Source organism: Haliotis rubra, unplaced genomic scaffold (assembly GCF_003918875.1).
Source record: "Haliotis rubra isolate DU_JTF1 unplaced genomic scaffold, ASM391887v1 Scf153, whole genome shotgun sequence".
NCBI classification, from domain to species: Eukaryota; Metazoa; Mollusca; class Gastropoda; order Lepetellida; family Haliotidae; genus Haliotis; species Haliotis rubra.
This window is the reverse complement of record NW_025765481.1, coordinates 692,175-720,095: the sequence shown is the minus strand read 5'-3', so window position 1 is coordinate 720,095 and position 27,921 is coordinate 692,175. Positions and strand designations below refer to the sequence as shown.

At 40.8% G+C, this 27,921-nt stretch overlaps 1 protein-coding gene across 1 annotated transcript; it reads right to left on the bottom strand.

The window, feature by feature from the left end:
- Positions 1–10: 10 nt before the first annotated feature.
- Positions 11–27,209, bottom strand: LOC124270625. The gene is made up of 8 exons (XM_046705659.1): positions 26,760–27,209; positions 17,936–18,021; positions 10,456–10,677; positions 9,670–9,891; positions 5,426–5,644; positions 2,715–2,753; positions 1,047–1,085; positions 11–647 (listed from the first exon to the last, which is right to left on the bottom strand). The coding sequence occupies exons 2-8, from the start codon at positions 17,997–17,999 to the stop codon at positions 610–612; spliced, it is 843 nt and encodes a 280-aa protein (XP_046561615.1). The 5' UTR covers positions 18,000–18,021; positions 26,760–27,209; the 3' UTR covers positions 11–609.
- Positions 27,210–27,921: the final 712 nt, after the last annotated feature.

Below are 27,921 nucleotides of genomic sequence, written 5' to 3'. Positions count from 1 at the left end.
CGCTAAAATAGCACAACTATAGCAGGAAGTGATAAACTGAAATGATATCACTTTTTCGGATTAAGACAAATTATTTTCACATAAACTGAAAAATAAAATTAAAAATAATTGCAAAGTTTTAATCGGAACGAAGCTGATTTAAATGATCGATGAAAAATATAATCGCAATCACATACTAACAAAGTGCTTCACTCTCCTGCTGTAAAGGCTCATAAGTGTATTTACCATGATCGTATTCGACCTATTCCGATAATCACGAAAGAAAACTAAAAAGTTTGAAAATTGCTCAGATTACACCAAAAAAGGCATAAGGCATGATATTCGCTATCAACGTATGTCAAAAACCATCAAAATGAAAGAAAGTGTTTACATAATGTTTGTATTTTCTCTTAGTAATATGTACCAAATAATGGATATTCTATTCATAATCTCAATGTTTACATTATTAAATATTTTCATCGTTATTTGTATTCCTTTATTAATAATTAAAACAATAGCTGCCCAAAGACGTTAGTATAAAATGTCAAAACCGTGGAAAACACTATTCACGGAATATATCAAGCATTGCTATATCACAACAATGAATTTCTCCGTTCTCTTCTCTCTGTATCAGTTTATGGCGGCGATCACTATTAAAAGAACAGTTCCTGAAAGTAAATAATCAGTATGTGTATATATGCAAGACCTTGTATACAATGACGGGAATCGTACTGTATTAAAATTATTCTTTAAGACAAACAGAAGTGTTTTATACATTGGGGGCGGTGGGGTAGCCTAGTGGTTAAAACGTTGGCTCGTCACGCGTTCGAATCCCCACATGGGTACAATGTGTGAAGCCCATTTCTGGTGTCCCCCGCCGTGATGTAGCTGGAATATTGCTAAAAGCGGCGTAAAACCAAACTCAGTCAGTCAGTCAGTTTTATACATTGAAATGTATCAATGTGTGCAGGGAATTAACTGACGGCAATTGGCTTTGAATCAGTTTCAGTCATTTGACTTGCTGAACAAAAATAAAGTTTGATCATACAAAAACTGTATCTACTCACCAAGTCGTGAGGTGACAATGGGCACATCAGCTCCACTGCCTGTGATAACAGCAAAGAAACAAGTTTACAGGCAGTGACATTTAAATCAACTTGGAAATACAGGACGTAAATATTTTTCGTCCGATTTACCCATCGTGTACTGGATATACTGAATACATGCACTGAAGCAGTGGTAGATTAGATATTTGTCTCCAACCAAATTTTGGTCCGTCGCTAACAATAAATATCAACCTTCTTATACAGTGACTACTAACAACATATCTATACATCGATGTTGTACGCAGGGTCTGTTTTTTTTCTAACTGCTCAGGACAAATACATTCAAACGCCCTTGTGTGGAACTTATGGCTATGTCGATGTAAAAGCTTAGTCCTTGTATGGAACGCATTGTTATGTCGCGGTAGAAGCTCAGTCCTTGTATGGAACGTATGGTTATGTCGAGGTAAAAGCTCAGTCCTTGTATGGAACGTATGGTTATGTCGAGGTAAAAGCTCAGTCCTTGTATGGAACGTATGGTTATGTCGAGGTAAAAGCTCAGTCCTTGTATGGAACGTATGGCTATGTCGAGGTGAAAGCTCAGTCCTTGTATGGAACGTATGGTTATGTCGAGGTAAAAGCTCAGTCCTTGTATGGAACGTATGGCTATGTCGAGGTAAAAGCTTAGTCCTTGTATGATACGTATGGTTATGTCGAGGTAAAAGCTCAGTCCTTGTATGGAACGTATGGCTATGTCGAGGTAAAAGCTTAGTCCTTGTATGGAACGTATGGCTATGTCGAGGTAAAAGCTTAGTCCTTGTATGGAACGTATGGCTATGTCGAGGTAAAAGCTTAGTCCTTGTGTGAAACGTATGGTTATGTCGAGGTAAAAGCTTAGTCCCTGTGTGGAACTTATAGTTATCTCGAGGTAAAAGCTTAGTCCTTGTATGGAACGTATGGTTATGTCGAGGTAAAAGCTTAGTCCTTGTGTTGAACATATAGTTATGTCGACGGTATGGTTATGTCGACCTAAAAGCTTAGTCCTTGTGTGGAACGTATGGTTTTATCGAGGCAAAAGCTTAGTTAGTCCTTGTGTGGAACTTATGCTTATGTCGAGGTTATTCTTTGTATCGAACGTATGAGGTCGAGGTAAAAGTTTAGTCCTTGTGTCGAACCTATAGTTATGTCATATACAGACAAACTTTATGGATAAACAACTTCTTTATTCGGCATCAATCGAATAAAGAAGTTGTTTATCCATAAAGTTTGTCTGTATATTACTCTCCAACATCTAAACAATGCCACTCCAAGAAACTATAGTTATGTCGAGGTAAAAGCTTATCCCTTGTTTCGAACGCATGGTTATGTCGCGGTAGAAGCTTAGTCCTTGTATGGAATGTACGGTTATGTTGACCTGAAAGCTTAACCCTTGTTCGGAACTTATGGTAATGTCGAGTTAAAAGCTTGGTCCTTATGTCGACGGAATGGTTATGTCGATCTAAAAGCTTAGTCCTTGTGTCGAACATATGGATATGTCGAGGTAAAAGCCTAGTCCTTGTGGATCCCTTTTTTATTCATCATTTTCCGGTCGTGTCAAATCTCGGAGTTTCCTCGATGGTTCCTTCAACTTCGACACAACGATGTTTGTCTGTAGTACAGGTGCAAAGTATGGTATTTGTGTTGGATACTCACCGACACACAGTGTTGTTAGATCCCCTGAAGTTGTCGGAGCTGTCAAATAAAAGTAAGGATGTAAATTTATTTAAATCATAACAGTTAACATTTTAACCTTATCCTTGTAAGGTCTGACATGATCATCCTTTTCTCGAACACCTGGTATTAACGCTGAATTTCAGTAAATCATGTATATAGTTTTCGTCGCTTTTTTGGTATCTGTTTTCGGCGGATTTCGGGGAGGGGTTAGGGGTTTGCGTTATCTATGTTATTAGATCTATCTATTGAAACTCCAGTGTAAGTTGAAGGTAGCCTATTGACTAAAACCAAATATATCCATTTCAGTCTATCCTATTCCGGACTATCGGACTGTCTGTCCAGTATTCAAGCACATTAACACATGACAAACACAACACTAAAGCTTCAAAGTGAACAGAAGTGCCTAAATATCAGGTGTGCAGCCCTAACACGACGGGGTACACACGTCTTCTGACAACGTGTTCACTCATCCGATACCATTCCTCCTGTAGAGCCAGCGCTAATGCGTGCCTGGTTAACAATAACTATTAACTCTCCCTTAATGAACAAATAGTGGATTCCCGATGTGTAAGTACTTATATGAACAAAGATATGCTGTAAAGATTTTTCCTCAAGTATGTGTCCTCATCGGAACATTCTCTATGTTACATGTGTAACCCCTGTCTCTGAGAAATGTAACATCGCGAAGGTGTATGGAGCTTAACAGATAGTAGTTCCTGCAAGAAGACCTAAGTTTGTCGGATTGGTTTATCGCATTGATAACTAATGCAAGGATTACACTATGTTCCCGGCGGCAACGACAGTCCCGTTTCGCCGAAACGTAATGAAACGGGGACAAAACGGGATGGACGTGAGACAACGTGGGGAGACTGAATGAGCAAACTTGACAGTCCGTAATTGCAGTGGTTGCCGTGCCAGATCTTTAAACTGTTCAAAACTTTGCCACGGCAGTCACGGTACTAATGAGAAACCTAGTAGGCCGTAGTAAAACGGGGGAAACGCAACAAAACGTGACAGCACGTAACAGACCGTAACAAAACTTGTAGACGGTCCCTAGTGGGTCTGTAGTGGGGCGGGAGGCATATGTATTCCCCGGCATTTCACGGTCCTTTCAAGTGTTGTCACATTCGGCCACGTCTGTTTGGCGTTTTGTCACGGATGTTTCACCCGTTTTGTCCCGGTTCTCACGGCAAGCTTGGTTGTATGGTAGCCGATTCGTCCCATTCTATCACGACGCATCCAGGCGCGTGACGGTTTACAGGGCCGGCGAGATACGGCACGCTGCGTTCTGTATATGTATGTGGCATCCCTCTCTGCAGCTGATACTGGCCTTTTTGCTGAAGCAAGGACTCGATGTATGCCCCCAGCAAACATACAAACACAAAATTTTCTCATCTTGGGGGATCATACTGCTCTTGTCTCTCAGGATAAAATGGCTGCTATTGCATGGGAGGCCTTATTTTATACCGTGGGCACATACGGGCTCCAAAGCTGGCCGACGTCCACGTTTCATCCGTAGAAAGTCTTGACAGAACGAGTCAAAACCTTGACCAAAACGTGAGAAACGGGAGGGGCCCCATCAGAACGCGACAGGCCGGAAGGAAACGTAATGGCATCTGTAGGGGACTGAGGGCCGAACCGTAGTGCTTAATGGACTCGTTTTTCTCAACGGCCCATCACGGACACCGTGACAGACCGTGAGGAAAGTTAGCAGGACCGAACAAAACTTGACTTTGGAGGAACAAAATGGCCAAACTCCCACGGTGCACTACGTTTAGGGGAAACGGGGCTGCCGTGGTCACCGGAAACATAGTGTAACCCTAGCATTAAACCTTCTTATGTGACAAGCGAGATTACAGCGACATATAGCAAGATTTAATAAAATAATGTAGAATGCGTTAATCAAGTGTGGTACAGCCTCTATTCACGTTTTACTGTATATTTTGCGCACAGACAATAAAGACAACGAGAAGAATATAACCACTAGCATGGAGTGTCCTAGCGTACCTATCACTTCACACTTTTGTTCACGAGTCTGTGATGAATCATTCATAAGCGTGTGCTGCAGTGTGTATACTGGTAATTTATTAGTAATACATCCTTAGTTTCAATGAGTGAGTGAGTGAGTGAGTATGGTTTTACGCCGTTTTTAGCAATATTCCAGCAATATCACGGCGGGGGACACCAGAAATGGGCTTCACACAATGTGCCCATGTGGGGATTCGAACCCGGGTCTTCGGCGTGACGAGCGAACGCTGTAACCACTAGGCTACCCCACCGCCCCCCTTAGTTTCAAATTAACATTTGCTAAAAGAAGTAATTGTGTAGGAAAGTGGATTTGAACGTTCGAGACGTTTCGGGAACTTAGGTATAAGATCCTGAGTGTAAGAGTGTAAGAGCGAAGGAGATGATTTTCTAACCTTACGTGTTTCATATAAAATTGTCAAGTGCGTTTGTTATATTATTTTAGGAAACACCTGTCAGCTTCCAACATTAGGTTTGATTCAAGACGGAGTCAGAACTCCGTGACTTTGTACATATCTATAAGAAATATAGCAATACATATTTAATCTGATTATTTCTTCAAACAGTATAACGTTCAGTTATCACAGTGTCCCAAGCAGTTTTTATGTATGATCATTCAACATTCAGTCAACACTATCTGCGCCAGAAAACAAAATAACACTCACTTCCGGTGCAATTCTTGAGAGAATATGTACTTCCGGCATCAGCGGAAGTGGTTGTTGAAGCAGTGTATAGATAGCAGACGCTGTTCTTGAAGTAGACAGAAACACAGGTGGAGGTGAGGAGACAGAGCTGCTCACATGACTCCAAAGACGCCGTCAATGTCGCCACAGCAGCTGCATTAGCCTTCATAGTCGTCGTGTCCTCCATACAGCAGGTCTTCCCTGAAAGCATGTACATGGTTTGTCCTGAGGTAAATGATATATACTCCAAGGCAAAGGTTATGGCACACAAACAACACAAGTTTAATTTTACCGCGAATGAAATAGCATCAGGAAGACAAATATTTCAAGGCATGGTAATGATCAACAGACCATAAGAACAGTACACCTGCAAGTAAGCCTCAAAACAAGAGGGAGTTTACAAGAATGTTCACATATTTATTCGGTAGTGAGAGTGTCCACCTTGTGCATTGATACACGCTTGGTACCTTCGCCTCACTGATGCCTCTGAACGTCAATGAAAATGAAAGATCATTCCATATCCGGGATAGGATTTGGCGGAGTTCCTGCAGCTTTGTTGGGGGAAGAAGTCGTTAATGTCGTTAATTTCATCCCACATGTGGTCAGTGGGTCAATACCCTGGGATCACCCGATGAGGTGAGGTGAAATACGGTTTAACGTCGTGATTGAGAATATTTCGCTCATATGACGACGTGCATGCGTGTGTATGTGTATGTGCGGCTGCTTGTACTAGCCCAGACTGAAGCTGGCTTTATAGTGCTAGCCCACTGAGATACCATGCCGCAGTGAAGCATGAATACCCAACTCAGACACATTATACTGACTCCGAGCCGACCAGTCCTTGTTGTACCCATTAATGCCGAGCGCCAGGCAGGGACCAACAAGTACCATATTTTAACGTATTTTGGTGTGACGCGGTCGGGGATCGAACCTGCGAACTTCCGCTCTCCGGGCGGACGCTCTAACCACTATACCACGGAGGCGGTCCCTGGGATCATCCGGGCCAGGGTAACATATTAACATTGTTCTGATTAAGATACTGTTGTACAACTCGAGCGTGTGATCTGGCCTGTCTACCTGGCAGCGTTCAGGTTCTCCTCAATCATAACCATTGGCGTCCTTGCCGCAGCTGTTATCATAACGCCTCCACCTCCCAAAAAGATCCCAGACCAGAACAAATACGTCTGTAGATACGTGTCCTGCCGTCAGTAGTTCGGTGAAGAAATACTCTTCTCCAATCACGTGGTCCCCGTCTCTGGTGTTGTCCGCTCCAATTGACACGTAGACGTCAATGTTTTGGCGTCAGAATTGCCGTCGGGTGGGGCGTCATGCACGGAAGTTGAAGTTGTTCTCGCAGATACACCGCTGTTTCCAGGTATGATACGGAATGTAAGGGGTGCTGGCTGGAACCAGTGTCGGAGTTGAGTGGCTTGAATCCACCGGTCGTTTCTGGCAGGCGGTCACTGCCTTTGACGCCTACAACTTGATTGTTTTGCTGTAAACGTTTCTTTAGACGTTGACTCGACGAGCATCATCACGCTGCTAGGTGCCAGACTGAAGCATACCTACAGATCTTCACCTGTCATTTTTGGTTGTGACAGCAAATGATTCAGCTCCTTCTTCATAATTATTATTTCTTGTGGAAGTGGAAATAGTTTTGTACATGTTTTTTTGTGGACTCGTGAATATCCGGGTTAGAAATGATCTTCAGTAACCCATGCTTGTCGTAAGGGGCGACTTACGGGATCGGATGGTCAGACTCGCTGACTTGATTGACACATTTCATCGTATCCCAATTGCGTAGAGTGATGCTCATGCTGTTGATCACTGAATTGTCTGGTCCAGACTTGATTATTACAGACAGCCGCCATATAGTTGGAATATTGCTTAGTGCGGCGTAAAACGCACTCACTCACTCACTCTACGTTATTTGTGAATTTGCTCATTTCAATCTTGTCGACAGAGAAGCCAAGTGATCAAAGCGAGCCAAGTGTGTGAAATACCTTTCTTGTGCCACTGTTACCACACCCACGTCATGACGATGTTACCACATATAAAGGACAGTACACACACCCACGTCATGACGATATTACCACATATAAAGGACAGTACACACACCCACGTCATGACGTTATTACAACATATAAAGGACAGTGCACACACCCACGTCATGACGTTATTACCACATATAAAGGACAGTACACACACCCACGTCATGACGTTATTACCACATATAAAGGACAGTACACACCCCCACGTCATGACGATATTACCACATATAAAGGACAGTACATACCCCCACGTCATGACGATATTACCACATATAAAGGACAGTACACCCCCACCCACCCACGTCATGACGATATTACCACATATAAAGGACAGTACACACACCACGTCATGACGATATTACCACATATAAAGGACAGTACATACCCCCACGTCATGACGATATTACCACATATAAAGGACAGTACATACCCCACGTCATGACGATATTACCACATATAAAGGACAGTACACACCCCACGTCATGACGATATTACCACATATAAAGGACAGTACACACCCCACGTCATGACGATATTACCACATATAAAGGACAGTACATACCCCACGTCATGACGATATTACCACATATAAAGGACAGTACATACCCCCACGTCATGACGATATTACCACATATATGACGATATACCACATATAAAGGACAGTACAGTGTCACGATATACACATATAAAGGACAGTACACACGTCATGACGATATTACCACATATAAAGGACAGTACAACCCCACGTCATGACGTATTACCACATATAAAGGACAGTACACCCCACGTCATGACGATATTACCACATATAAAGGACAGTACACAGTACCACGTCATGACGATATTACCACATATAACAGGACAGTCACATTACCCATATAAAGGACACCCCACGTCATGACGATATTACCACATATAAAGGACAGTACATCATGACGATATTACCCCACGTCACAGCCACGTCGACGATATTACCACATATAAAGGACAGTACACACACCCACGTCATGACGATATTACCACATATAAAGGACAGTACACACACCCACGTCATGACGATATTACCACATATAAAGGACAGTACACACCCCCACGTCATGACGATATTACCACATATAAAGGACAGTACACATCCCCACGTCATGACGATATTACCACATATAAAGGACAGTACATACCCCCACGTCATGACGATATTACCACATATAAAGGACAGTACACAGCCTTGTGCATTTAAAAGACCCCACGAATCTGTTGGTATATGACCAGGTGAATGGGTACCCCGTTAGGATGAGAAAGCCACATAACTCGAATATACTACCAGGGTGCAGTTGCAAACACCAGATCGGGGCCACATGAATACGTGCAAATACCAGCGCCTTGAGCATGCACTAGTTGCCTGGATATGTGCACTATATAAATATCCTATAACAAAGCGACAAATCAACGAATAGACCCCACCTGACACTAGTGGTGTGACGATACATCGATACGAATCGATGCATCGATCCATGGGTCGCCGATACAGTGAATCGATACAAGGTTTTACATTGTCGTGTATCCCGATACGATACTTCAAATGGACCACGATACATCGATGTTTAACTTTGAATATTGCCGAAACGCGATATCTGTCAACAAAAAAGGCATACTTTTGTTTGATGATAAAATATATGCTTACTTATTTTCCCTTCTAAGTAAACGTTTTCTCGAAACTTCCTGCGTCAAGAACTGTGTCAGACATAGAGCTGACATGCTATTAACATTCACAAAGTCCGTCTATAAACTTAATTATCTCGATTCAGAATGAATATTGAACAACGCTGGCGGAATTTGACGAAATACTTTATAATTCGGTTTTTTTAATATTCAGGTGTTTTATAGTTGGTGTTAGAATTAAAGATTTAAGTACCGTGATACATATCGTATCGCCACCCTTATATCGGGATTCGTATCGTATCGCAGCTTTAGTGCACAATACTTTGGCAATATATCGTCGTGACTAAACTTTTAGTATCGTGATGTATCCTATCGCAGGTTGTATGCCAATACAGCACTACCTGACACGTAAACCTATGCTAAAAAGTGTATATATATTGGTAATATGCTCAACCATCTTGCAAATCTGCATATGTACGTGAATTGCTTCTCACTTGTATCCCATTCCCTACTTACCTGTAAACGGACAGGGATATTTCACTTTGTGCATTGTGTCCCCTGTGTTCACTGCCGATATGGTCTCGCCGTAGATGCTGCAGGTGCCCCCAGAGAAGGTGACGCCCATACACTGAGACAGATACAGACAGGCCGAGCCACACTCCTCCAGGGTACCCAGGGTCAGTTGGATGTTGGTCACTCCACCTTTGGTGCTGCTGGTTCTTGCCATAGTGCATGGAGCTGACGAATTAAAGGTCACATATACTCTAGGGGGGTACAAATACATAAATCACTAACTGGCATCGCTATAAATGAAACCCCGTCATTAAAACTACTCACTTCGGTCTTTGATTAACTCAAATCGACATTTTTAACAACAGTGCACAATTTTAAGACACTATTATCACGGTGGTGGTACAGCTGTCTCTCAAAACCTGGTCCTATCTCTCTGCCTCTACCCCTGCTTTAGTCTGTCTTCACCTATGTGTGTTCCTGCCCTGTCCCTAACCCTGTCTCTGCCCTGACATTGTCCCTCTATCCTTGACTATCCCATCTCCTTCGCTGACTCTGTCTGTGACCCTCCCCCGTCTTTCTCCCTTAACCCCACCCCTGTCCCTTCCCCATTCCTCTATCTGACCTACAGCACTCTGTCCCTGTTTTACATGCCGATGACACTACCATGACCATGACCCTGACCCTGTACCTTCCTCTGCCCCTATCCATGCACCTGCAACCCTGCCTCTGACCGTTAACTTTCTCTTTGGCCCTGCCCATGACTATTTACAAAATAACACATGACCTCACCTGAACAATCTTTTACTGAGTAGATGCTATTAGTCCTGGGGGTAGCCATTGTCGCAGTTTGAAAACGAAAGCACGTTTTGTCGGACAGCAATTCCACAGACAGACACTCCGTGTCTGCTGTACAGGTAGCTTCGCATTCCGCTAAGTCATTCACCATACTGTGAATAATCCATAAAGACTGATCTCCTCCTGTGTCTGCAGTACTGGTGTAGGTACATGATCCTAAAACAAGATCCAATTAACGTAGTGTAGGTACATGATCCTAAAACAAGATCCAATTAACGTAGTGTAGGTACATGATCCTAAAACAAGATCCAATTAACGTAGTGTAGGTACATGATCCTAAAACAAGATCCAATTAACGTAGTGCAGGTACATGATCCTAAAACAAGATCCAATTAACCTAGTGCAGGTACATGATCCTAAAACAAGATCCAATTAACGTAGTGCAGGTACATGATCCTAAAACAAGATCCAATTAACGTAAGGTACTCCTAAAACAAGATCCAATTAACGTAGTGTACATACATGATCCTAAAACAAGATCCAATTAACGTAGTGCAGGTACATGATCCTAAAACAAGATCCAATTAACGTAGTGTAGGTACATGATCCTAAAACAAGATCCAATTAACCTAGTGCAGGTACATGATCTAAAACAAGATCCAATTAACGTAGTGAAGGTACATGATCCTAAAACAAGATCCAATTAACGTAGTGTAGGTACATGATCCTAAAACAAGATCCAATTAACGTAGTGTAGGTACATGATCCTAAAACAAGGTCCAATTAAAGTAGTGCAGGTACATGATCCTAAAACAAAATCCAATTAACGTAGTGCAGGTACATGTTCCTAAAACAAGATCCAATTAACGTAGTGCAGGTACATGATCCTAAAACAAGATCCAAACGTTGCAACATGATCCTAGTGCAGGTACAACGTGATGATCCTAAAACAAGATCCAATTAACGTAGTGTAGGTACATGATCCTAAAACAAGATCCAATTAACGTAGTGTAGGTACATGATCCTAAAACAAGATCCAATTAACATAGTGCAGGTACATGATCCTAAAACAAGATCCAATTAACGTAGTGTAGGTACATGATCCTAAAACAAGATCCAATTAACGTAGTGTAGGTACATGATCCTAAAACAAGATCCAATTAACGTAGTGTAGGTACATGATCCTAAAACAAGATCCAATTAACGTAGTGTAGGTACATGATCCTAAAACAAGATCCAATTAACGTAGTGCAGGTACATGATCCTAAAACAAGATCCAATAACATAGTGTGAGTACATGATCCTAAAAAATGATCCAATTAACGTAGTGCAGGTACATGTTCCTTAAACAATATCCAACATGATCCAAAAACAAGATCCAATTAACGTAGTGCAGGTACATGATCCTAAAACAAGATCCAATTAACGTAGTGTAGGTACATGATCCTAAAACAAGATCCAATTAATGTAGTGTAGGTACATGATCCTAAAACAAGATCCAATTAACGTAGTGCAGGTACATGATCCTAAAACAAGATCCAATTAATCCTAGTGCAGGTACATGATCCTAAAACAAGATCCAATTAACGTAGTGCAGGTACATGATCCTAAAACAAGATCCAATTAACATGTAGTGCAGGTACATGATCCTAAAACCATGTTCAATTAAACAAGTAGTGTAGGTACATGATCCTAAAACAAGATCCAATTAACGTAGTGTAGGTACATGATCCTAAAACAAGATCCAATTAACGTAGTGTAGGTACATGATCCTAAAACAAGATCCAATTAACGTAGTGCAGGTGCATGATCCTAAAACAAGATCCAATTAACGTAGTGCAGGTACATGATCCTAAAACAAGATCCAATTAACGTAGTGCAGGTACATGATCCTAAAACAAGATCCAATTAACGTAGTGCAGGTACATGATCCTAAAACAAGATCCAATTAACATAGTGCAGGTACATGATCCTAAAAAATGATCCAATTAACGTAGTGCAGGTACATGTTCCTTAAACAATATCCAACATGATCCGAAAACAAGATCCAATTAACGTAGTGTAGGTACATGATCCTAAAACAAGATCCAATTAATGTAGTGCAGGTACATGATCCTAAAAATGATCCAATTAACGTAGTGTAGGTACATGTTCCTTAAACAATATCCAACATGATCCGAAAACAAGATCCAATTAACGTAATGTAGGTACATGATCCTAAAACAAGATCCAATTAACGTAGTGTAGGTACATGATCCTTAAACAACGATCAATTAACGATCCAATTAACGTAGTGTAGGTACATGATCCTTAAACAATATCCAACATGATCCTAAAACAAGATCCAATTAACGTAGTGTAGGTACATGATCCTAAAACAAGATCCAATTAACGTAGTGCAGGTACATGATCCTAAAACAAGATCCAATTAACGTAGTGTAGGTACATGATCCTTAAAAATATCCAACATGATCCGAAAACAAGATCCAATTAACGTAGTGCAGGTACATGATCCTTAAACAATATCCAACATGATCCGAAAACAAGATCCAATTAACGTAATGTGGGTACCTGATCCTAAAACAAGATCCAATTAATGTAGTGTAGGTACATGATCCTAAAACAAGATCCAATTAACTTATATACACTTTTAATCCTCCATAGAAGAGTACATAGAAATGCGATACTTCGATAAAATTAGGGTTTAGAGTTCATTGAAGTAGATATACAGAATTATGGACAGAGGGAGGATAGTCCTTTCACAACAGTCTCTATGTACGACCATAGGTCGTCATCTGCCAGAGTCACAGGGGGTCGGCAGGACATAAGACAGCACACCAGGTCCAGATCTGCCTTGCCATGCAGACTCCCACTCAGGTCCACAGGTCCTACGTTGATGAGGTCGCACTACAGAAGGTCTCTCGTCTCTACTTTGACCTCACAGGCACATATGGCATGTACCAGGAGATCATCATAAACGTCACCAGGAGATCATCATACACGTCACCAGGAGATCATCATACACGTCACCAGGAGATCATCATACACGTCACCAGGAGATCATCATACACGTCACCGCATAGGTCACACTGGCCATGGACAAATCCAGTTGGTCTCCAGACGGCACAGAGCTGCACCGTAAACTGGCACTGCTTCTTCAGTTCCGGGCATCTCCTAGCTACTAGCCAGGCAGGGTGTGGACTTGGTGAGAGGTGGATTGGCGGAAGTGCTTCAGGTCTGGATCTGTTCTGAGGCGTTCACATCAGTCTGAGAGCTCATGATTTAAAACTGTTTTCTTGACAATCTTTTTCCATGACGATTGCTTCATGAACACACCAGAATGGATGAAGTTGTCCAGATACTGTAAAAGGTGGTACTTTTGCAGAATGTTGATAACATCTGGAATAAAACCAAGTTGCTTATTGATGGGCCAATGTCTGTATGCAAAGAGGCGTGATACAAACAGTTTATAGGACAAAAGATGTTTTTTGCTGTTGCACAGAGAACCGAGGAAGAATAGTTTTCTGGTGTCAATGTGAGATGCTACTGAAGACCATCCGAGGAGCGAGTTACAAATGTCTGTCCTGGTGGACTTGGGGAGTCCTTGACACAGCTATAGGCAAAAACGTTGTGCTCGCTCTAGTGTAATAGAGTCACCTTTAGTGATTCCCGTCCACAGTTCGCAACCAAACGTGGCTCTTGGTATACACACTGATCTAACTAGATTCGAGGATGTGATGGGATTCAGTCCTTTATGGTGTACGCCTGCTCTTATCAGCATCAATGCAGTCGACTTCATTTTGGAGCTTGCATTTTCTGTTCTTTCTCGGTTGTTAAAGTTGGAGTCGAGAGTTATTCCAACATGTCTTGTGCATTTGATTGTTGGTATAGCTTTGCCATACAGTTCAATGTGACAGTTGTTTCTTCTTTTTGGGTTGAAGATAATGATGTTACTCTTGAGAGGAGAAAATGTAAATTGCCATTTAGAACTATATTCTTGACAAAGAGTCACCATTGTCTGGACATTAGCAGATATAGGACTTATCAGCGAGATATCGTCTGCTTGGGTCGGAGCAGCCACATGTATATCCATTACAAAGGATCCTCTTTTCAGCTTGTCAAGTTTCAAAAGGAGCTCATTGATGTAGATAAGGTACAGTTTTGCAGAGAGAATACTACCTTGCCGGACGCCACGTTGGAGACTGAACCAGTGCGAATACATGTTGTTGGCGAGTACACAGCTCTGCATTCCAGTTTAAGTGTTGCACAGGATCCGCCAGAGGCCCGGATGGATGTCCATCTGATGCAATTTCCAGAGCAGTCCGTCGTGCCAGACTGTGTCAAAGGCTTTGCAGCTGTAGGAGAGTCGTTTCTTGCAGCATGAAGGACGCATGGAGGGATGACAAACCTTTCAGAAACCCACACTGTTGGCCATCAGGAAAGTCTGTCGAATCATTTAACTGAGGGATTCGTTTGCCTAATATTAGTTCAAATACCTTAGATATGACTGGGAGCAACGTGACACCCCTGTAGGAGCCTGGTGAGGTTTTGGACTTGTTACCTCCCTTGTAAATAGGGATGATGACCCCCTTCTTCCACTGGCTTGGTACGTTTCCTGTGGTAAGTATTCGGTTGACTTACTCTGTCATGTATCTGTACAAACACGTTCCACCAAATTTGAAATGTTCATATGATACTCCTTCATAGCCAGCGGCTTTGTTGTTCTTCAGACTTTGGCAACATGCTTTAACCTCGGCCTCTGACGTCAGTATACTGCTTGCGTCGACATCTTGGTAAGTATTTCTTGTTTCAGTTTGTCTCGTTTGTCTACTTTGTCATTGTTTTCATCAAAGTGAACTTCCTTCTTATCGCTGAAAATCTTCTTCATGCGATTAGAGAGAGCTTGACATATTTCAGCAGGGTCTCCGGTGCTCTTTCCTTCAGACTGTAGTTTTGTTATCTTAGCTTTTCTGTCTCTGTTCTTTAGGATGGACCAAAACCTTTTATTGTCGATATGAAATAGGTTATTCAAGTTATTAAAGTGCTCTGATTCAGTCTGATGCAGCTTTCTTCATTGCAGCCCTGAAGACGTCTTTTGCTTTCTTGTATTCCCTGAATGAATCGTGTAGCATTCCTCTAGGCTTACCTTCAAGGATCCAGTGGACCTTACTTTCAACATCATGTCGTGATTCGGCTCTGTGGTCCAGCACTTCTCTCGCTCGAGGTCCTGGTACTTTTGCATTTACATCACCAAGGATGATAACTGGTCCTGTTACCGCCAAGGATGAATATATATCTTGGAGTTCCTGTAGACTCTCCCTATACAGGTCATCTGCGCGGTTGGTGGGCGGCAGATATATACTAAGTCAAAAAAGAAACTTCACATTCTTACTTCAGGGCACTATAAAAGAACGAGAGATGGTAAGATGGTTAAATTGTTATTATTTCATTGCTGAGATCTGTGTGATGTACTCGATACACTGACAGTGCCATAATCAGTTCCATTAGGCTACACCGCCGTTCCAAAGCACAAGTATACAGAATGTCAAGTCACAAGAATAAAAATGCGAAATTTCTCAGTTCAGTATCGTGTATGGCCGCCCCGCGCATTCACCACTGCCAAACACCGTCTCCTCATCGACTGCCTGATGCTTGTGGTTGAGGATTCTGCGCCATTGCTCTTGCAAGGCAGCGCCAAGTTCCTGCAAATTCTGAGGTTGGTTAGTAGGACCACGAAGCCTTCTCCCAAGTGCATCCCAAACGTGCTCTATTGGATTAAGGTCAGGGGACCTCGATGGCCAGTCCATGTCGTTGATTCCAGCGTTTTGAAGGAAATTTCGTGTCAACATCGCTGTATGCGGCCGAGCATGATCATGCTGGAACTGTAGACATGGGCCATGAGCCGCCATGAAAGGAACGAGTTCAGGGGTGAGCACCTGGTCGCGGTAAGCAGCAGCAGTGAGGTTTCCAAGGATGACCAGAAGCCGGGATCGGTTGTTCCCACAGAAAGCACCCCACACCATGCAACTTCCGCCCCCGAATCTGTCGACTTCCTGTACACAACATCACGACGTCGTCTCCAGACTCTATGCCTGCCGTCCGCGAATCTGAGGGTAAACCTGGATTCATCGCTAAAGACGACTCGATTCCAGTCTCTCTAGGTCCATCGGGGGTGACGTTGGGCCCACAGCAGACGTTGACGTTGATGAAACGGCGTCAATATTGGCCCACGATATGGACGTCGAGAATGGAGATTGGCAGCCCGCAACCGATTTCGAATGGTCTGTGAGAACAGTCGACCTCTAAACATCTCAGCCCTGGTTCGTGTAGCCGGCAGACATCTGTCACGTAGGTGACGTAGGACGATTTGACGGTCTTCTGCTCGTGACGTCACACGTGGACGACCCGACTTGGGCGATCAGAAGTGGTGCCAGTTTGTTGTAGACGACCTCGCAAGTCATACACAGTACGACGGCTGCATCCCATTGCTCTTGCGACGTCAATAACTGATCTTCCCGCTTGCAACATGCCAACGGCACGTTCACGTTGCACATTTGACAATCGTGCCACTTCTTGGTCTGTCTACGGTGACCCCAGTCTGTCTGTAGCCCTGAATAAGTCTTGTGACCGTTATACGGGGGCGTTCGAGGGCGTTGGCAACAGCATTGTATGTCGACCCCATCTGCGCCATCCCAGTGGCTCTTTCTCTCTCTTCAGCTGTTAATCGTGGCATATTTCTCGTACTTGTGTATCATATCATGTATTCTAGGCTCTCTTTTTACCCTATAGAATCATTCTACATGTGAAATGGTCGCAAATACTGCTTGAATATTGGTGCCTTTTGGCAATTTATATTGCTATGCGTAAACAGAAAATAGAAAAAAGTTACTTTGCAAGCAAAACTGTTAACAAAGATAATTTCAGATGTTCCTAAACATTTTTCCACAATATCAAAGACACGTTATACTTGTTTTCACTAATTCAAATCAGCAGAAACTTTTTTAAAAGATTGAAATCACAGGAATGATTATTTACATCTAAATCACTGTTATTGGTTTATTTCTGGCATGGACGAAAACAGGACAATTTAACTCTTCTGTAAAAGATGCATTTAACCTAAATATGAATGATATTGAGAATTTTTCACGATTTGCATAAAGCTGTGTTGTTAAGCTTTCTTGTAAACTACTACATTCTTATATATCTTTGATAGTTTTTATGTCATTCATAAAGGTAGGAGGGTAACGTTTCTTTTGGCGTTTAGTGAATATGGTGGTGGTCTACAAATAATCAAGTCTTGACCAGACAATCGAGTGATGGACATAATGAGCATCGATCTGCGTATACATGAACCAATTCACCGAAAAAACAAGTTGCAAAAGACAAACTTTATCAGGATCTTCACGGATGACTTCATATTTAGTTAATATTTAACTAAACCCTTGAAGGTGATAAACGTCAGTTCTATACTTACTGCCAACAGTCACGAGTAGCCCTAGAAACAATATCACCCCCGTATGGAGGCCTTTGACAGCCATACGATTGTTCAGTCTACGATATCTGAAAAATATACCATTAGTGAGTTACATATTCATTTCTGTAAAATTCCGCTTTGTATTTTGGCAAATCGTTTTGTTAATGTAGGCGATCATCGTATTCCCGTTTACATGCAAAGAATAGCATATTTAGAGCAGGTATATAGTACCACACAAGGTCGGGTTTTCTGTTTACACATGTGTGTATCATTTACTATGTGATAGTGATTCAGGGGGGAGACTGATGGCTCCGTCGTCCCCGATGGAACATTCTATATACAGAGTTGCGTCCCTTTGACAACTGTGATTGCTGCTTTGAATCCGGTTTGCTGATATTATGCTTCCAGGTTTATTGATCATCTCCATGCTTGGGGGTTTCATTAAAGTGATAAACGCCTAATATTTGCGTTACTTCGGGATTTTTTCCCACATTAAGCTGTCACACCGTGAGTACAATTCAAAGCTGGGTTAAACTCTGCTGACGTACTCACTGACAGTCATTCATTCACAAGTATATTATTATATATGTGTCTTATACCATCTACTCTGCTTCTGAAAGTGATATGTTCTGAATATGATATTTTTTTCTTGTTATTTTTTTTCGTTTTAATTTTAATTAAGTCATACTTTGATGGGATATTTCAACACTTGTATGAAGCCTTACACAGTTACGTCCTTTAGCGTGAATACAGTGAGTGAGTGAGTTGGGTTATAGGCTGCTGTTAGCATTATTCCAGCAATATCAAGGCGGTGGACACCAGAAATGGGCTTCACACATTCTGCCCATGTGGGCAATCGAACCCGGGCCTTCGGCGTGACGAGCAAACGCTTTAACCACTAGGTTACCCCACCGTCCCGTTAGGGAACGACGGATCATTGTATGTGTAGCGAGTGAGTATGGTTTTACGCCGCTTTTAGCAATATTCTAGCAGCATCACCACACTAGAAACCGGGACGCCAGAAATTGGCTCCACACATTGTACCCATGTGGGGAATCGAACCCGGATTCGTGACTAGCGGACGCTTTAACTTGGCTACCCCCCGCCCCTTATTGTATTTGTACTCCGTTGATTCATGATAATGTACGCAAAATATACTTGAGAAATATATGCAATACATCTACAAAAGTAACAAGAAGTGTTTTAATTAATGATAATTATTATGATAATTATTATGATAATTATTATGATTTCATTACAGAAAAAAGTAACTGTACAAAAGTGAAACCTGTAACATGAATTAAAGAAAGACATGTACAGTATTGCCATATTAATAAATTCCTGTATAAGAGATTAAGGAATTTCACGAAATATCAGGTAGAATCATAAGATTCTTATGATTTTTAATACATTAAGTTATTAATTCAAAACATGAAACAAGAAGATAGCGTAAACAACACTTAGTGTTACAAAGTACGACGTTCACACACGCACCATGGGTCCTAGCCCCTATCAAAGGAACCATAAGACTACCTACCGTGTATATCCTCAGTGTATCATGGGATCTGTATTCAAAGAGTTAGCTGCCTGACTGTTCAATGTAGCACGTCCCATCAATTCACGACTATCAACTGGTTCGAATTTCTCTAATTACCTGTATCCTTTGGTGTTTAGATCAGTTAGGGTGTATCTGTATTGACTTACTGACGTGATATGACTGAGTGCGCCTTTAAAGATGACGTCATCAGTACTTTACAAGAGAGCCTCGGTGAGGGTGGAAAGGGGTGGTTCTCTGGTCACAGACTTGAAGTAACAGATGGTTGCAAGAACCATACAACTGAAAACCCAGTGGTTAAAGTGTTCGCTCGTCACGCCGAAGACCCGGGTTCGATTCCCCACATGGGTACAATGTGTGAAGCCCATTTCTGGTGTATGTATGTATGTATGCATGCATGCATGTATGCATCTGTGTATGCGTGTATGTGTGTATGTATGTATGTATGTATGTATGTGTATGCATACATGCATGTTTGTCTGTGTGCGTGCGTGTACATGTATGTGTATATGCATTCATGCATGTATGAATGTATGGATGGATGGATGGAAGGATAAATGGAGGGATGAGGGGCGGATAGGTGTGTGTATGTATGTATAGACGTATGGATGGATTTTCTACAGATACAACAAGGAGATACCATCCCCAGACCTTACCTTCATTTGGGACATTTGAGTCCTCACAGAAAGTCATGCAGTAATCTGTATACATCCTCACATATATCGCTGATACACATACACAAGAACTGATACATACAGTGCGCGTCCACCTAATTTAGCCAACAAACGATTATATGTCGGTCTTGACATCTGCTTATACACCAGAAACCGACCACAGCACATAAAACTATCAATTCGTGCACATTCCTTATGGACCCTCGTTCTTTAATGCCTGTACACAATGTAATAGTATTCGAGTCGACAGGTCTCGTCAGTCCCGAGCAGTGATTTATAACATTGTCCACCCGACGGTATCGTCTCCAGTGTACGTCCACGTGTACAACAACACCTCAACAAGTCATAATGGCCTCTATTTGTGCATGGAACCTTTGACTGCATATATAATCTTTCTTTCACAGTTCCTCAACCAAACTCAGGCAGTCGTTGGTTCGGACGACAAACGATCGCGTAGCACGACATGGACACTGTATAAATGGCTGTACATTGTACACAGATATATTCACATCAATAAAGTTTGATGTTCCATTCACGGTAGGCATGTTGCCTTGAAATTGCATTGTTTGGGTATAAAGAAAATTGACTGCGTGTATGCTGGCGTCATAAAGTGATAATCCCTGCTTGTCGTGGTGTATATCCACGCCTTACATTGGTGGAAAGGTTCAAAAGGTTTCTCGTAAAAGCGGAGAATCAGTCGGGTATCTCTTGCCCGTTTGTTAACCTGTAAATGACCTTCTTAACGTAGTAATGCCCAAAAGGTTGAGAATGACTTAACGCGATGTAACACGAGAACAACCCTTTTTGTGTAATGTTTTTACAAAGTCTTTAGGTCTTGTTTGTTAACTTCTGTAAATTAGATAGGAAGATGTTACATAAACATGCTTCTGTAAAGTATTTTTCAATTAAGATTCACGTCCTTGAGAGATTAAGTGTTCTTCAACTTCCTTGTTTCCTTTCGCTTTTCCTGTGACATGTAAAATATGTAAAACCTACATCATTATCAAATCGCAAGAAGTCTTTATAACTCATATGAATAAGGAAACAGATGAGCTAGATGTAGTGACCATAAAGATGCCACGCTATGTCTTACCTTATTGTCCTATCCCCAACCTTCATAGTAGGGCTGCGCAATATAACCGTTTTACCGGTATTTACCGGTTCAGACATGAAAACGATACGTATTGTGATACGCTGATCGAAAACCGGTATTTTGACATGCATTCGGAAAACTTCGTAACACTCGGAAATCTTAGGATATTTCCGTTTTTTTAAATTGTTCCTTTCCTTGTTTCATTTGTGCCAAACATTATTTACATTTTTATTTTGTCAGGATTAAAAGTTTTTATTAACGCCTGATCAAGCCTTGTGATTTTGTTGTGTTTTTACTTTATAAATCAAGCATTAACTCGATTATACGTATTTTTTGTTAAAGAAAACTTCTTGCAATACATGTATATTGCAATACATATCGCAATACATGCTTTCGCATAGCAATTTATCGCAATATGAAATTCCTTGCAATACCCACCCCTACTTCATAGACCTTCATAATAAACTTCATTCGACCTTTGCTTTCATGTTTTACCAATGGTCGTAAATGTACATATGCAATAACGATTCCCGAGGTCAGACCATCACTTTTGAGAAATGCCTCATGCATCAAGAAATGAAGTTTGTCCTAAACTTTGCCTCGTGTGTTAATGGCTACAAAGTTGAGAAATGGAATGTTTGGACATAATTGAACTTAATTTCTGACATTGCAGAAATTCAAACAAATGGTTTCAGATATTGAGACCTCACACTGCATCACTACCACTTGTATGAAATGTGTTTAGTTAATGTAACGAGCAACATCCTTGGCTGTTTTAATGATTATAGATAATCTGTGATACAGATACAGGACTTTTCTGTTATATTTACATGACCCAAGTATATATCTTTCCAAAGGTATTTTATGAAGCTTAAGATTTCAGTTCTATAAATGTACATGTTTTGGGTTTAAACGTCAGTTGATGTGGTCTTCGGTTCACACGCTGACCTTACTTATGGCACTATTCAATTTGTCGCATGTAAAAGTTCTTTGGTAAACCAACTACTGTAGTGATGCTGATGGAATGGTTATGTTATGAAGTATTGAACAGCTCTGGATCAGCAAGAATTATTTTTGGGAATACACTGAGAACGAAATTCTGTTCTCGTTTCATGAGTAGATGTAAAATGAACACTTACGCCAAGTTTGAAAGAGCTATTGTTTATTAAATAAGCCTAAGTGGGACTTGATATATGGTACGTGTTGGAACGGTTACATGGATTCTATCATGCAATTATGATGGCTCATGCGTCTGCCTCATAATCTCTCCCACCACATTTAACATTTAAAGTGAGTGAGTGAGTTGGGTTTTACTCCGCCTTTAGCAATATTCCAGCAATATCACGACTAGGGACACCAGAAATGGGCTTCACATAGTGTACCCATGTGGGGAATCGAACCCGGATCTTCGGCGTACCGCCCCCGCCCCTTTAACATTTAAAGGTGCATGAAACTACCTGGCGTGTCATTTTCTGGATGAGCAGTATTCACGACAGGTAGGTTTTGAGAGGGTCCGTTTGAAACATTGTCTCGACTTGTTCTCAGCCAGGTGAAAATAGTAGGAGGGTATCAGCTCATACGACTAAGCCTGCTTGTGCTCCTCACCAAGGATGGATATATAAACCCACTTCAGCAAACAAGAACAGCAAGATATTATTGGTAATATCATATATATGATATGAGGTATATAATATGGTTTATGTGCATTCATTCATTCATTCATTGGGCGGTGGGGTAGCCTAGTGGTTAAAGCGTTCGCTCGTCACGCCGAAGACCCGGGTTCGAATCCCCACATGGACAAAATGTGTGAAGCCCATTTCTGGTGTCCCCCGCCGTGATATTGCTGTAATATTGCTAAAAACGGCCTAAAACCATACTCAGTCAGACAGGCAGTCATTGGAAATTTCTGCTAAAACCACAGCCCCTCTTTATCATGAGCATGTTTATTATCATTATAATATTTTTAAAGTTTATGATACTGGATGTTCCGGAAAAGAAAAGTGAATCCCGCGCTTCACAAATACAACAAATCCTGGGTCGAATTTCATTATGAGTTGGCTTAATAAAGTGTTTCATCCATAGATCCACTGCATGATAAAGATTATCCTTCCAATGTGACTTTAAATTTCTACTCACTCACTCACTCATTCATTTTCATTCAACAACTGTGCCTTTACCCTCTATAGCCGTATGAGACCCCCAACTACATCATGCTACTGAAGTAGACGGTGGGATAGCCTTGTAGTTAAGGCGTTCGCTTGTCCGGGATCGATTCCCCAAACTTGGTGAAGCCCATTTCTGGTTTCCCCTGTCACTCACCCAATGCATTTAATCAATTTTTTGTTTACTTTCACTGCACTTTTGCATTCCAAGAGAATATGCTATCGACAACATACGTGCACCAACGACAAGTTATTTTCACTTTAGGACTGACTGACTGACTGAGTTTAGTTTTACGCCGCTTTTAGCCATATTCCAGCAATATCACGGCGGGGGACACCAGAAATGGGCTTAACACATTATATGTGGGGAATCGAACCAATCCTAGGCGTGACGAGCCAACGCTTTAACCACTAGGCTACCCCACCGCCCTCACTTTAGGAAGAAATATTATATGGCCAATTAACTAGATTCGACCAACAACTTTCAAATACAATAGTGAGTGAGTTTAGTTTTGCGCCGCACTCAGCAATATACCTGCAATATGGCGGCGGTATGTAAATAATCGAGTCTGGACCAGACAATCCAGTGATCAACAGCATGATCATCGATCAACGCAATTGGGAACCATTGACATGTGTCAACCTAGTCAGTAAGCTATTTCAAAGTTAGTTCATATTTTCAATACTTTACCAAACCCACCCCAAGATTTTGTTACCAACCTTGATAAAATTCATTTGGAATGACAAAAATGACAACATTAAGAGAAGTACTTTGAAAAAAGATTACATACATGGGGGTTTAAGAATGATTGACATAAATACCTTTATCAATGCCTTGAAACTGTCCACTTTGAGACTTTATTTGAGAAAATTATCAATATGCAATTTTCCTTTACATGATATCATGAAATTTGGTGCTAATTTATATAATATTGCTGATATTCATAATCAATTTTGGAAAGATGTTTTAAAAGCATGGAATATGTATTGTTCTCACATAACCATAGAGGAAAGCAACATTGATGAAATGTTAGCACAGGCATTATGGTTTAATCACAATTTTAAAACCAAAATCATTATATATCAGACATTGGGCAAATAAAGGACTTTTAACCATCAAAGACATGTGTGATGAAGAAGGTTTGATGTCTTTTGAATCTTTGAAAAGTAGATATTCAATAAAAGGGACAGAATTAGATCATAGATATGTTTTAAATATTTTACCTGAATCATGGAAAAATACAACAAATCACAGATATATCCATAACTATGACTTGAATCTAAATTCTTATCAAAAGAATTTTATGAAATCATTACAGGGATCAAGATTATTTTATGATATACAGTGATCATTTTAATATTGCTAATAATAACCCTCATATGTGTCATAAATGGGAGAAAGTGGTTTGATGATACTGATTTTGATTGGCCAATGACTTTTATGTCTTACAGACAAGACATTAATGATGTAAAACTCTTAGATTTCCAATTTAAATTTTACATGGTATTATCTATACCAAAAAGGAACTATTAAATATGAACCTTATCCAAAGTGCCTCATGCAGCTTTTGTAAAGATGAGGATGAAAACTTGTGCCATGTTTACTGGGAATGTTGTGAAACTAAGAAGCTTTGGAATGATCTTCAAATTTGGATTAACACCCATTTCATACAAAAAGTTAATTTGACAAAATGTTTGGTGTATTTTGGTTCCTTAAGTAAAATCCCATTACTTAATGATATAATAATTTCAGCAATTATGTCTCTTCTTTGAAAAACAACATTCCAAAATGCAATAACTTTATAAAGACTTTAAAAGATGTTTTTTCTGTTGAAAGATTCATTGCCAAAAGAAAGAATGAAATGAAGAAATTGGCAAATAAATGGCATCCATTATTCCCAGTATTTCAAACCTGACCTGTGTATGCAACAACAGCCTTTGTAAAATCTTGATCTTTATGTATTGATTAATTAGTTAACATATATTGTAGGTGCACTGATGTAACATTGGGAACATATATTATAGGGCGGATGTATGACGCAACATACAACACAATAAGTCGGATGTGGCGCAATATACAATACACATTGGATGTGACATAAGACGCAGCATGATATCAGATGTGGCACAATATACAACATATGTTAGATAAGACCTATATACAATATATGTCAGATAAGACAACTATGTACAACAAGTGACGGACGTGACTCTATATACAACATGATATGTTGGTTGTGGTGCGTTATACAATATGATAGATCAGATGTGATGCAATAGACAATGAGATACACGGGATGTGATGCAATATACAGCATGATATGTCAGATGTGGTGCTTTAAACAATATGACATGTCGTATATGATGCTATATACAACATGGCATGTCGGATGTAATGCTATAAAGCCTATATACTTTATGATATGTCGGATATGACGCTATATAATGCATGATATCTCGGATGTTGCGCTATGTACAACATATGTCGGATGTGACCCCATATACTATACGATATGTCTGATATGGCGCAATATACAACATTGTATGCTTGGTGCTGTGCTATATACAGCATGATATGTCGGAGGTGCCGCAATATACAACATTGTATGCTTGGTGCTGTGCTATATACAGCATGATATGTCGGAGGTGCCGCAATATACAATACGATATGTTGGATGTGATGCAATATACAGCAGGAAAGATCAGATGTGGCCCTATGTACAATATGATATGTCGGATATGGTGCTATATACAACATGATAGGTCGTTTGATATGTTATATATAATACGATATTTCGGATATGGCACTTTATACAACTTATGTTGGATGTTGCGCAATATACAGCATATGTTGGATGTGACCCCATCTACAATATGCTATGTCTGGTGTGACGCTATATACAACACTGTATGCTGCATGTTGCGCTCTATAAAACATGATATGTTGGGTGTCGCACCACATACAACACCCTATACAGGCTGATATTTCACTGGTCTAACTATGTTACATCCTGGTATGTTGGATATCTCATTATGTTCATGTATTTGTATATGTCATTATGTAATGACCGCCGTTTATGACTTTGGTTTCATGAAAAATAAAATAAAATATAAAAAAAAGGTCAGTAAGCCTGACCACCCTCCCGTTAGTCGCCTCGTACGACAAGCATGGGTTACTGAAGATCAATATTCTAACCCGGACCTTCACGGGTCTCAAATACAATACGTTAAATATCCCACAATATCACAGATACCCAGTAACCCTGATAAACTGTTGTCCTGTGTATCGTCACATTATCATCTCAATACTGATAATTAATAAAATAGAACAGTAAATTACCCTTCCTGTAGATGTACTGTCGAGGTCTATATGGCTTTGACGCAGTAGCTTCGTCAATATAGGTTGAACCTGCTTGCAGTGAACGGCCGTTATCTATTTTCATATCCAATATTTCTCCATTGTGCTCGACACAAGTGAAACCATTCATTGGGAAGAAGGCTACGCACGTATATGACATGCACCAAGGCGGTGCAAATCACATTGTTATTGGAATATATTTACCAGCTTGGACACAATGGCGCGAAATCGACCGGGACAGATAAACGTGTGTCTGGTTTGCTACATGCAATATTCCTCTGTAAACAACAACAACACATTGAATAGCTAGTGAAAGGAGATGTAAAACATACGTGTAAAGTTCACTGTGCGGATATGTGTTCCTGTACACTGGATAAAGAAACTTCAAATAGAAACTGACTGGCTTTGTGAGTGTTCAACGGCCAGATGAATTTCAAAGCATTCATTCACATTGCAGGTTTAAAAGTCACAATAGGATATATTATGATTCGTAAAGGATATAATTATGGCGACATAAGCTTATATTGGCACGTTAAAGCATTCCAAGAATTTGAATTGGACTTTTACTCTCAACAAATTGTCTAATGTGCTGTAGATTACAGACAAAAAGCTGTTGGTAGATAGAGAGGTAAAAAGCATCTAATTACTTTTGTCAATGTGTAATGTTTAGGAGTTGGTGTTAAAGAAATCGATCGAAGTTCAAACTCGTCGGTGTTTGCGGATGACGAATTCGACCCAACGATCACGTCTTGTTACGTGTCGTAGATACTGACGGATCAGATAGAGACTATAGGTTTCATATCGAGTGATATATCTTACTTACACTAAATGGAGGGACTAATAACTAGGCTCTGAAATGAACATAGTTTACAGAAAAAAGCACTTAGTAAAAAAGATAAAATATAATGACAGGAGCCCTGAGACTTTCTTCATTTTCTAGACTTGCTCGGGCTTTCTTGGATATGTTTGCTTCAGGGTCTGTATGACAGACTAGGTAGGCTGGTGGCAGTCCCCTTCTCCCTACCAGTACTACTGCAACATTAGACGGATGTGAAGCGATCTGTCTCGCTGTGGCTGACTGTTACGGCACATACTTCAGCAAAAATCCTGCTTCTTCGATAAAACTACTTCAACGGCATTTGGC